The following is a 13,222-nucleotide window of genomic DNA, read 5'->3' on the forward strand; positions in this document are numbered from 1 at the left end:
CCCCTTTATTTGTCGGAAATTGCAGACCCATTCCCGCCGTCCCAGCCTCCAGAGGCATTAAGTTCTTTCATGGCTGAGGATGCAAGAATTGGAGTCAGTTGGCTGAGCAGGAAAGAAGCCAGCAAAGGCGAGCTTGGCGAAGACTTGAGGGGGATACATGAATAATGGGGGCGGAAATCGCATCTGCTTCCTTCAGGGCTCCAAGCTGGCCCTGTCTTGAGGGGCTTTTTTGTTGTGTGTGTGTGATCCCTAGAAGGTATTTGAGTAACTCGTGAAATCTTTAGAAAAAGTATGTCTGGGCCTCTCCCTACGCGAGCTGTGTTTGCCTTTCTCCTTCGGGGCACCGAGAGTTCTCTCAGAGGGCCTTCCACGGGTTCTCGCAGGTGGACTGTGTCTGCTCCTCTCAGAATGACTATGTTGTCTCCTCTTTAAGGGGCTGTGATTTCTCCTCGCAGAAAGTCTGCGGCATCTCCTCTCAGAGGGACTGCGGCATCTCCTCTCAAAGGAACTTGGATGACTCCTCTGGGAGAGACTGTGATGGCTCCTCTGAAAGGAACTGTGATGGTGCCTCGGAGAGGGACTGCGATGGCTCCTCCCAGAGGGACTGCGATGGCTCCTCCCAGAGGGACTGCGATGGCTCCTCCCAGAGGGACGGAGATGGGGCCTCCCAGACGGACTGCGATGGGGCCTCCTAGACGGACTGCGATGTCTCCTCCGAGTCGGACTGAGATGGCTTCTCCCAGAGGGACTGCGATGGCTCCTCCGAGAGGGACTGCAATGTCTCCTCGAAGAGGGACTGCTATGGCTCCTCGAAGAGGGACTGCTATGGCTCCTCGAAGAGGGACTGCTATGGCTCCTGTCAGAGAAATTACATGGGGTTCTTTCCCTATGGAAGCTGTGATGGCTTGATCTCTTAGGCATGAGTATCTCTTGAAGGTGACTGTCTGAGGTTCTCTTCTTAGGGGTACCATGTAGGATTCTCCCTTGGGCCTGAACTCCGATTCCTCTTTTGGAGTTCTGGGACTCTGGGCTAGAGATTTCTTTTCTATAGAAGTTCTTCTTAGGTCTGCTGCCACTCTCATTTTGAACAGTATCCAAAGGATATCTGATTGTGGTGACACTTTGGGAAACTCTGCACCTGGACAGTGGGAAAGGTGTGTATTGGAGAGAGCTATCTGTTTTTGGTGGTTGTGCTGAGCAGAATTGTTCTAATTCTTCCCATAGCATGCTCTGCTGTTCAGTGGTTGGGTCTGTTAGCTTTAGCTCGACAACTGGAATGCTTTCTCTTTCGACATCTCCTTCTAAACTATAGTCAGAGGCTTTTTGTTCTGGTTGGCAGTCTTTGCTTGACCACAAATGGTCCACCCTTGTCCTGTGCTCAGGCTTTGGCCCAACAAATGCCATAATTCTGTGTGCAGTTTGGAATGCCTTTCTTAGTCCCTGAAAAAGCAGTTTAATGAATTTGGGTTGGGAGAATTTCTTGGGGTGTCTTTTTAAAGAGTCAGTAGTTGTCTGAGATGCTCCATTTCTTTTCCGTTCCAAGTGGGATGATAATTTCCTAGAGGGACTCTGTATTATGGTTCTGCTGTTTGTAGAGAACTTTTTGTTTTGTGTTCTAAACCTCCTGTTGATTCTTTTCATTGGACATTTTGAATCATGGGTATTTTTGCTTCTCACTTTAGTCCACTCTTCATCCTGATTGCTTTCAGAGTCACTCTCTGATAACGAGTAAACTTCAGTGACTTCATAGTGCCCAGGCTCTCCAATATCTGTCCTTCCTTCTAAGTCATGGCTAATGTGGACTTGTACAGAAGCAGGAGACTGGGAAGACTGAGAAAGAAAATCTATTGAAGAAGTAGGACTCTTGGAAGCTTGATTACAGATTTTAGCTGGTGATACAGGGCTCCTTGGTGTCAGGGGCCTGTCTCTTCTATAATACTTTGGAACTTGGGATCTTTTTCCAATTCGTAACCTAAAACCAAGACGCAATCTAATCTCTCCATGGCCTTCAGGAGTGCTTACAAGGTGGAGCTGTGGGTAGATAAGAAGATAAGGTCCAAAAGTAGTCTGTAATTTATGACAATTAAATCCTGAACAGCGGCCACACTGTAGGCAGATGGGGTATTTTAGGACCAGACCTGAAGTGAGAGGTGGAGGTACATTGTGAGGTATTTGACTCCTTAACAGTTTTGCTGCTATTTTTAGTTGCAGATCTTTTAGCAATTGGAACTGTTCTGAGAGGTCAGTCTTGGACTGGGAAAGAAAACTTGGCTCGAGAGGGTGTTGGGATTCAAAATCCCTTGTCTGTGAATCTCTCTGTGAGTTCTCACTCTCTTCCATTGGAACAGGATCTTTCACAGTGAGAAATATATTGAAGGAAGACTCTTCTGACTCTTCTGGGTCAGGAAGCTGATCCCCTGTACATGAAACAGGAATGTGCTGAATGACTTCCTGGGGTGTATCATTGAGCTTTGAGTTTGTTTTCTTTATTCTCACTCTAGTTCCAGAGTATTGCTGTATTATGGAGGACATAGAACCACGTGTCCATATCCTTAAGGCCATTCTTTTCTCCTGACCATGGCATGAAGTATGTCTCTGAATGTAGTTTTTGACCATTGAAGCCTGAAAAATAGTTCCTCGACCTGTCTCTAGCAGACTCTGGGAAAATTCCATCAATTCAGCAGGAACCCCAAATAAATTCTGAATAGATTGACAGGTATCAGCAGTAGACCTTTCTGTTAAAGATGTTTGAGAACAAAGCTTCCTTCCCATAGTGGTTCCCAAGACATTCCCCAACATTAGCATACTGGAGAGATACTTTCTAGGAAGTCTCTGCTTCCAGGAGTGACTCTCCCAGACATTCTGTTGTCTTCCCAGGACAGACCAGGTGAATCCTCTTCGAGCCCCTGATCCTGCCTGGAAGGTCTTAGATGGTGGTCTCCAGCTTTGTGGTGGATGCTGGGAGAGGCCCTGGAGTGAGTTCTCTAACTCTGCCACCCGCCTCAGTTGAATGCTCTCCTTAGATACGTTATACACCCAAGAGATCTCAGAGTGGGAGGTTTCTACAGAGTTGGTTGTCTTATCAGAGGGTTGGTTATGAAAGAACAAGGGAAAAGTTGAAGCAGGATCTATAAAGGACTCTTTAGGCTGCAAAATATCTGTCCAAATGTTTTTTAAATCCAATGCTCTTGATACTTCTGCCATCTCAGAATCCCAAAGACCTAATTCAGATGTTTTGTTGACAGAACTTGAGATGACTGAGTTTGAAGAGTTGGGTAGAAGACTAGAGAAATAATTCCCTATTTGTAACTTTCCTGATGTTAACTCCTCAGATTCCCCCTTCTGATATACCTGTCTTAAATTCAAATCCTCAGATTCTATAACTCGAGGAGGCCTTATTTTTATACCTATAGATTTCACAGCCTGATCCCCTTGTTCATGAGTCAGTACTGTAGGATGCTTGAATGGAGATGTTGGCTGTAAGGTTAATTCTGCAGATTTCACTTCAATATTTGATCTTGGATTTAACTCCACAGATTTTACTTTTTGAAAACATGATTCTGGTGCAAACACATCACATTTTAAGTCCTGCATCTCAGAGCCTGAAGTCAAGTTCACAGAATTTGCACCACAAAGCAATGGCTCTTTGTTTATCTTCACAGACTTTATATCTTCAAACAGTGGCTCTGGTACATATAACACAGATTTTGCACCATTTAGTTGAGGATCCAAAACAGAGTGCCCAGCTTGTTGCTGTGACCCAAGGTGGTTCTGCAAAAGTTGGTCTTCTGGAAACTTTATCCCCGGAGTTAATTTAGAAGATTTTACACTCTGCAAATGTGACCCAGGATTAAATAAAATAGACTTTGTGCCTTGAGATTCTGGCCCGGGGTTCAATTCAGAAGGCTTCATGCCTTGTATCTGTGGCCCTGGATTAAACTTTATAGAGTTCATGCATTGAAGTTCTGACCCTGATTTCAATTCAGAAAAATTCACACCTTGCAGCTTTGGGTCAGAGTTGAACTCTGTTGTTATTATATCTGAAGTCAATTCAAAAGATTTTATACCTTGCAAGGATGGCCCACGGTTACATGTAGTAGAATTTACACATTGTAATTTTGTCCCTGTATTCAACTCACAAGGATTTTCACACTGCATCTGTAGCCTAGGATTGCATTCTAGGAACTTTGACCCTGGAATTAATTTAGATTTCAAACCTTGCCAATGTGGTCCCGGGTTGAGCACCATAGATGTTTCACTCTGAATCTCTGGATTCAATTCAGAAGATTTCATACCTTGATGTTTTGAAACTGAAGTTAATTCAGAAGAGTTCACACCTTGCAAATATGGCTCAGGGTTGGACACCATAAATCTGACGTTTTGAAGCTCTGGCCATGGATTTAACTTAGAAGATTTCTCCTCTTGCCACCACTTTCCAGCATTGAACTCAGGAGATATCACACTGTGAACCTCTGATTCCAAGGTCAACTCAGAGGGTTTTGCAACCTGAAATTTTGGGCCATCTTTGACCTCTGTAGAGTTCATTATTTGAAGGTTTATTGACTCAGAGGATTCTGCACCTTGCAGCTTTGTCCCAGATTTGAATTCCATAGATTTCATACCTTGAAGGTGTGTGCCTGGTGTCAACACAGACAATTTCCTATTGTGTGGGGCTGAGTTGAACCCCAAAGATTTAACATCTTTTACTTTTGTACCTGGAGTTGATTTAAAAGATTTCATATTTTGCCACATTGGTCTGGTGATGAACTCCACATATTCTTCACTTTGAAGCTTTGTCTCTGGTGTTAACTCAGAAGTCACACCTTGTGACTGTGGAACAAGTTTTAATTTAACAGACTTCAAATCTTGAACCTTCCACCCTAGTGTCAAATCAGATTTCTCACCTTGTTCCTGTGGTCCAGGGTTGAACTTCACAGGTTTCACTCCTTGAAGCTTCTTCCTCTGGGTTAAATCAGAAGGGTTTCTATCCTGTAACTTTGGACCATGACTGAACCTTAAGGTGTTCACATCTAGAAGCTTTGTCCCTTGAATTGACTCAGGTTTTTCACTTTGTATGTGTGATTCAGAGTTTAAAAATGATTTCATTTCTTGAGGCTTTGTCACTTCAGAAGATTTTGTATCTTGAAAGTGTGGTATAAAATTGGACCCCAAAGATTTCTTATCTTTAAGCTTTATACCCATTATCAAGTCAGAACATTTTATATGTTGTAACGGTGGATCTGAGTCCAACACTACAAATTTCACACCTGGAAACTTCCCCCCCAGGGTCAATTCAGATTTCTCACCTTGTAATTTTGGACCAGGTTCCAATTCTACAGATTTCATATCTTGGAGCTTTTTTTTTTTAATCACTTCAGAAGATTTCATACTCTGCAAATGTAGTCCAGACCTTAAATTCATACCTTTTACATCTTTAAGTTTTATATCCATGAGCAACCTAGAAGAATCTATATCTTGCAACTGTGGGCCTGTGAATTCTGCTGATATTGCTTTTTCAAGCTTTGTCCCCGGTATTAGCTTAGAAGATTTCACAACTTGGATCTGGGGGCCAGAGATTAATTTTTTATGTTCTATATCCTGAAGCTTTGTCTTTGGGGTCTCTTGAGAAGATTTCATACCTTGTAACAATGACTCAGGTTTGAAATCTATAGATTTAACATCTCGAATCTCTGTCCCTCCAGTTGATTTAGAAAAAGTTGTACCTTGCAACTGTGAGCTAGGATTTAATTCTGTAGATTCCATATCTTGGGACTTTATCTTAGGTGGAAACTTGGAAAATTTCAGACTTTGCTGCTGTGACCCAGCATTGAAATCCTCAGATTTCACACATTGAAGCTTTGTTTGAAGAGCCAACACAGATGACTTGACACTTTTCAAGTGTAGTAGAGAGCTGGACTCTATAGTTTTATCACTTTGTGACCCTTGGCTTAATACCCTGGATTTCACCTCCAGAAGCTGTGGTTCAAGACACTTGACACCTTGAAGCTGTGTTCCTTGGGATGACCATAAGGGCTTCCCTTCCTGAAGCTGTAAACAAGGTTTCAAATCAGAACCCTGAGGCTGATGTTCCTGGCATGATGCCAAAGATTGTATACCTTGAAGCTCTGGTTTTGAAGTCAATGTAGATGATGATTTCCTATCCCTTGACTGTATCAAAGTTTTCCACTCTACTGGTTTGACACATTGAGATTGTAACTCAAGGTTTAGCAGAGATTTTATACCTTTAAACTCTAGAGCAGGTATCCACTCAACAGATTTTGTACTTCTAAGCTGTGGTTCTTGGTTTAGCTCTACACTTTTCATACCTTCATGTTGTGGCTCTGATGTTGACACCAAAAATTTCCCTTTTTGCAGTTGTGATCCTGGGGACAACTCAGGAGTTTTCACATTCTGCAAATGTGGCTCACAGTTGCACTCCATATCCGTTGCACCCTGAGTTTTTGGCCCTTGAGTCAATTCAGATGACTTCACATCTCTTGGCTGTATAAAAGATTTCAACGCTACAGATTTGACTTTTTGAGGTTGTGACCTAAGATTTAACCCTACAGATTTTACACTTTGGAACTCCGGTCCTGGTATCCACTGAATACATCTCATACTTCCACGCTGTGGCTCTTGTTTTAAATCAACAGTTTTCACACCTTGAAGCTGTAGTTCTGAAATTAATACCAAAGGTTTCACTTTGTGTGACTGTGGTTCAGCTTTAAACTCTATAGATTTTACATCTTGAATATTTGATTCTGGTGTCAATTCAAATGATTTCATTTCTTTTAACTGTAACTCAAAGTTGAGGTCTACTAATTTTCCATCTTTAGAGTTTAGTTCTGAATTTAACTCCAAAGACATCCCATCTTCTGACTTAGACCCTCTCTTCAATTGTTCTAAATCCACACATTGCTGCTCTGGTGAGATTATAGATTTCTCACCATTCTGTTCTGTCTCAGTACTTCCATTCACAAATGCTAGCCCTTGAATCTGTTGTCTTGGTGCTGAATCCACAGATTTTAGTCTTTGAAACTTTTGTATTCTGGTTATATCTACCTGCCTCTTTAGACTTCGGAGCAGCTTCATAGATTTTACACGTGGCAGTGGATCTAATGATTTTAAACTTTGAAGTTTTAAACATGGGTTAATTTCCAAAAATTTCATATGTTGCATTTGTGACTCTGAAGTCAATTTCTCAGGTTTTGTATCCTGCCATTTAAGCTCTTGATGCAATGGCCCTGATGCAAAAGGCACAGAATTCTCACCTTGCAACTGAACAGATTTTATACATTGAAGCTTGGAATCTGGGGTGGTTTTTACAGATTTTATATCTACTTGTGGGCTTGAAGTTATTTCCACAGATTTCTCACCTTCCTGTTGTGGACTTGGGCAATTCAGGTATTCTACTGGAGTTAAGGCCACAGATTTCACATCTTCCAGCTCTGAATCTGAAATCAACAACTCAGTCTTTAAACCTTGAAGTTCTGAACCTGGAGTCAGCTCCACTTGTTGCACACATCCCACCTGAGGCCCAGGGGTTAGCTCCATAGATTTAACATCTCTCAATTGTGGGTTTGTTGTTAACTGCGTAGATTTCATATCTTCCAGCTGTGGTTCTTGTATTAGTGCCTCAGATTTTAAACCTTGAAACTTTGAGATTGGGGTCCACTCCACAGTTGTTACATCTTGCCACTGTGGTACTTGGATAAATTCAGATTTCATACTTTGTAACTGTGGTCCTCTGGTCAACTCAGAGAAGTTTAGACTTGGCAATTGATGCCCAGGAGTAAACTCCATAAATTTTGTATCTGCTCTCTGTGATTCTGAGATAAATTTATGAGAAATGTTATTGTCAGAGCTTGGGGTATTTCCTAACAATGATTGTATCAACCCCACAGATTCTTTCTTGTGGTGACAAATGTCAGAAATCAACTTTGTTTCTGGTTCTTGACAGGCTGGTTCTGAATTCATCCCTAAAGATTCTGAAGCTTGCCATACATTCAATACTTTAGTTTCTGTGGCGTGGTGATTTGGTTTGGGGTCCAACTTTATAGATTTTACTCCTGGAATGTGTATCCCTGATGTCTGCTTTTCATATATCATACCTTCTACCTGTGTCTCAGGAATCAACCTCCTACATTTTACCACTTGAGGTTCCACATCTGAAAGCAATGGCACTTGGTCTGTCTCATCAGATCTTAGGTCTTGTAACCATGGCTTTGGGGCCAACTTCACAGATTTCATATCCTCCTGTTGTAGTCCTGGGGTCAACTCCACAGGTTTTATAACTGGCAACCCTGGTGGTAGGAGGAAATGAACACATTCCATACCTTGCAACTGTGAACTGGAGGTCAAATCTGTAGATTTCCTACTTTGCCACTGTGGCACTTGGGCTAATTCAGCAGATTTTTCACTTTGCTGTTGTGGTCCATGGGTCAATTGAATAGATTTCTCTCCTTGAAACTGAAATCCTGGGTATGACTGTACAGATTTCCCACTTTGCAACTGTGGTATAGGGGTCAGCTTACCAGCTTTTATACTCTGCTGTTGAACTTCTATGGCCAATTCTATAGAGTTCACAATTGGAATCAGCTGTTCATATTTTACTATTTGTGGGATTGAACCTGTGGCTCTATCTACAGATTTTATATTTTGCAACCCTGGTCCCATGGTCTGTTTCTCAGATTTTACATTTGGCAACTCTGAGGATAGCTTCATAGGATCTATAACTTGAAGTTTTGGCACTGACTTTGCGCCCATATTTTTCACACCTTGAAGCTGTGGTGTATTAGTAATTACTGTGGTTTCTGTAACTTGATGCAGTGGTTTTTGACTCATTTCCATAGATTTTGTACCTTGACCCAGTGATTTTGGGATTGTCCCTAAAGATTCCATTATTTGATGATGTGACTGTGTCAACTCTACAGATTTATTTCTTTGTAGCCATATGTCAGATCTTAATTCTATAGTTTCTATAACTTGATGGCTTTGCCTTGGGCTCATCTCTGAATATTCCAGGATTTGATGCCTTGGGGTCAACCTCAAAGATTCTAAGTCTTGAGTAGACACTGGAGTTAAAGTAATAGATTCTGTGCCTTGATGATATGGTTGTGGAGTCATCGCCATGGAGTCTAGCACTTGAATATATGGCCCAGGAGTCAACTCCAGAGATTCCTTGACTTGAGATATTGGCCTGGGGGTCAAATTCTGAGATTCTACAACTTGTGACTGTTCAATGGATGACTCCAACCTTGGGTTTGTCTTCAAAGAATGTTTGGATTGCAGTGATGGCATCCCTACTGATTCCATGACTTTAGGTGGTAGCTTGGAAGGTATTCTCACATACTCTCTAATTCCATGTGGATCAATAGTAGTAGGAGAACTAGAAAACATCAAGTCATCTGGTTGAGTTGACTTTAGGGGCAAATTTGAAATATGAGTCTGTGAATCTGGGATGCTATCTGGCTGTGCTGGTGGAATTATCCCCATGCAATCCATAGCTTGTAATAGTGCCACCGGAGTTATTTTTATGACATCTATGAATGGATGCAATGGCCTGGGTATCATGTTCAATGATTTTGTGTTTTGACATATTGGTTCTGGAATAATTTTCACTGGTTTTATGGTTTGACTTTGTGGCTTTGAAGTTATGCCTATTGATTCAATAACTTTATGCTGTGGCCCTGGGGTCATTTCCACATTTTCCAAGACTGTATGCTGTGGCCTTCTCCCCATCTTTCTTGGTTGTATGATTTGATGGTCCATCAATGGGTTAATTTTCACTGACTCCTTAACTTGATATTGTAGCCTTGGGGTCATTCCCACTGATTCTGTTATATATGGGTGTGATTTTTTAATTATCCCCATGGAATCCATGGCTTCAAGCAATGCTTCAGGAGTTACTTTCACATTATCTGTGCCTTGATTCAGTAATCTTGAGGTCATGTTCTTGGATTCTATAACTTGAAGCTGAGGCCTTGGGGTTACCTGTACAGGTTCAATTATATGATATGCTGGTTTTGATCTTACACTCACTTTTTCTATTGGTTTCACAACTTCATTTGGCTGTGGAAACGAATCTACAGATTCTGTCAATTCTAAATGTGATTCTGGGTTCATCCCCATTGAATCTATGACTTGAAGTAATGCCAATGGTGTTACCTTTATGCTATTTGTACCTTGATATGGTAGCCTTGGAGTCAACTCCACATTAGTTACTTGGGTCTCATGCTGCTGTATGCCTTTTTCTTGAAGCTCTAGCACATGTTTTGGGTCCTTCTCCAGTGAAGTGATTTCCTTTTGAATTATGTCAACTCTTAAACTTTTGGGAGGTGAAATGCCCATTGATGTAACTAACAGCTTGGATCCAAGGACTTGGGGGCCCCCGCCAGGTTGTGACTGCTTACCTGGGATAAGTAATTGTGAAATTTTTGTTTCTGTTATATTTAATCCAGATTCCACTCCAGTGTTCACATGGCGCTGAAATGATGGAAGGTCTGGGTATTTGTTGTTGATATTTTGCTCAGTGCTTTGATTAATGGACATAGATAACTGGATTTGGGGTTTCTCTGGTTCAGGCATGCTGCCTTGTACTTCAATTAAATAATTCAACATTGCCCATGATTCCTTCACAGGCAAAGGCACTGTTTGTTTCTTCAAAGTACAAACCTTCCAAGCCATATGTCCCTCTAACTCCCTCCTAGCCAAAGGAGAGAGCCGGGTTGAAGCCCACCCTGGGACTTGAGGTTTCTCTTTGAAAGCAGAATTTGGCCTATGATCTGATGTCAAATGATTCTTCCTCCTTTTCTTATACTTTGTTTTCACTTGCTTACAGAAATCTGAGTCTTCAAAAATAGAGTTGATTAAAGAGCTCTGAGGTCTTAAAGGTGAAAGAACTGTCAAATGTGGAGAGGTTTTTGATTTCACAAGCTCTGAGAACTGAAAAGGAGGCAGGGATGTGCTTTGGTTCTTGAAAACAGGTGGTTGCTTTTTAGATAAAATAGGTAAACTATGGCTCCGAGATTGCCAGATTGTTCCTTCAGAAAAGACAGAAGAGTGAGACAAATTGGAGTTGTTGCTTGATGATCCAGAGGAGGTGCGGGGCATAGTAGAATATGTTGTCATCTTATAGTCACAAAAGGGTAGCATAGGCTCCTGAGTCAAACAAACACAGGAAGTGGAGGGAGAAATATCCTGCAGTTCAGGCAAATATGGTTCCATAACAGCTGATCTAAGGAATAAGGAGAAAAGTTTCATTTTGCCTTGAAAAGGAAAAGGAAACGTAGAAAAGGGGGAAAATAATGGCCATTTCAAACGCAAAATATTTTGAATTGAGAGAGAATAATAGCAAAAGGTTAATTACTTAGGGCACATGTGTCAAACACAAGGCCCTCGGGCCAAATCCGTCCCGCCAGGCCTTGCAATGTGGCCCGCACCGCGCTGTCATCACTGCACTCCGCTGCGTTTCCATCACAATGACAGTTTATGACTGTTCAGTAAACCATTCGGCCCGAGATTTAGGCTGGATTTTAGATTTTGGCCCCTTCTCTGATTGAGTTCGACACCCCTAATAGGGGAAGAATTCCTCCTCCAGGACAAAGAGACACATTCGTCCCATTTCAGTCAGAAATGATCAATAGACCAACGGTTCTTTAAATTCCTTTAAACCCAGAATTTTTCCCTATTTCCAAAATATCTAACTAACTCTTTTTTTCTTCTCCCTCTCTCCTTCTTCATCTTCCTTCCTCTCTTTCACTCCCTTCCTGCCCCCTCTTATAAGCTCTACCACCTTCAATCCCCACTCTGAAACTACATTCCCAGACCTTGTACTTTCCAGATGTTGGAAGATCTGTTGAAGATAGAGTATACATTTCTGGATCCATTGCTCAGGGAGGCCTGAAAAGCTGGATGAAAAAGAGTATGTGAGTGTAATGGAAGTGATACAGGAAACCAATAGAGAGAGAGACTTAATTTAGAAAGGAAACAGCTATGATAGTGGGAAGAAAAACAGAGTCCCAGGTATCTTATTCCTAATTTTTTAGTTTACCAGTAGAATAGGCTGAAGAGAGGAAAAATAGACACAGTGAAGTTGGATTTTACTCACTTTGTCAGGTTAGTTTTAATGCAACCCATGCTGGGATTTTCTTCCCACTGTTGAGCTGGCAGTAGAGGTGAAGAATCTATTAATATAATGACAATTGACATCAGCTAGTCCAAATCCCTTATTTTGCAAATAAGGAAGCAAAGATGGAATCATGCCCAAGATCATAAAGCTAATTAGTGGTAGAGCTCAGGTTTAACCTAAGTCTCAAGTTTGTTTTTTAAACTATATTACGGTATGCTGCCTTCACTGTGTAGTATAGAGGGAAGCCATTGGAAAGAGCAGGGATAATCATGATTATAGGAATTAGAGTGGAGGAAACAGAGGTAATCACATATCTTTCCTCCAAAAGAGTCTATTCAATGTCTATTATAGAAAAAAAAAGTTAAAAAAAAAAAGTTCAGAAACTTTCCTCACCAAACTCTTGATAATTATCCCTGCTCCATTATCCAATCTCACCATGTTTCTTTACTGATACTTTACACAAAATGAGATAAGCATTACACAAAATGAGATAAGGAAAGGAAGCTTGGAAAGAATTAAGGATCCATCTATTTGCATCTCTTTGGAAGTAGAGATGCTAGAAAGAATAAGCACTGTTTCTTTCATTAACATAATCTTTTTCATCCTCCTGCCCTCCACCAGCTATAGAAGGCTGTATTCTTAAAAACATTTGAGGCCAGGCCCTGTCATTTGAGGCCAGGCCCGGAGCAACAGCGGCCAGGCCCAGGGCACAGCTCGCTTCTCGCCTGCCCATGCCCCAGGGCTGCCTCTCAGACAGGGCTGGAAACTTTGGGGGGAACTTGAGGGTCTGCTGAAACAAGCGATGAAGGCTTAGATCTGGATGTGTTGAGTTGTTGTAGCGCTGGGGTGTTGATCTGTGAGTGCCTCGTGTGGGGTCTGGATGAGGTTGGTTGATCTATTTGGATGTGTCTTTTGTTTGAAGTGTATCCTTGGGCATGTGGAGGTATTATTGATTTGAGAAAATTCCTAGTAATTGATTTGCTACCTGAAAAATTTAAAGTTCTGAAAGTTTAAGGTCTCTTGCCAAAAAGAGGTTTTAAAGCTAACACCTTAATTTTAATGAAGGGGAGGACATGCCCTTCCCACCCAGAA

At 41.6% G+C, this 13,222-nt stretch overlaps 1 protein-coding gene across 1 annotated transcript; it reads right to left on the reverse strand.

The window, feature by feature from the left end:
- Window positions 1–12: 12 nt before the first annotated feature.
- Window positions 13–12,568, reverse strand: CUNH2orf16 (chromosome unknown C2orf16 homolog). Its single transcript, XM_036436110.2, has 3 exons — window positions 12,524–12,568; window positions 11,829–11,971; window positions 13–11,236 (listed from the first exon to the last, which is right to left on the reverse strand). The coding sequence occupies exons 1-3, from the start codon at window positions 12,566–12,568 to the stop codon at window positions 250–252; spliced, it is 11,175 nt and encodes a 3,724-aa protein (XP_036292003.1). The 3' UTR covers window positions 13–249.
- Between the last annotated feature and the right edge of the window lie 654 nt (window positions 12,569–13,222).

Source organism: Pipistrellus kuhlii, unplaced genomic scaffold, assembly GCF_014108245.1.
Source record: "Pipistrellus kuhlii isolate mPipKuh1 unplaced genomic scaffold, mPipKuh1.p scaffold_m20_p_13, whole genome shotgun sequence".
In the NCBI taxonomy this organism is placed as follows: Eukaryota; Metazoa; Chordata; class Mammalia; order Chiroptera; family Vespertilionidae; genus Pipistrellus; species Pipistrellus kuhlii.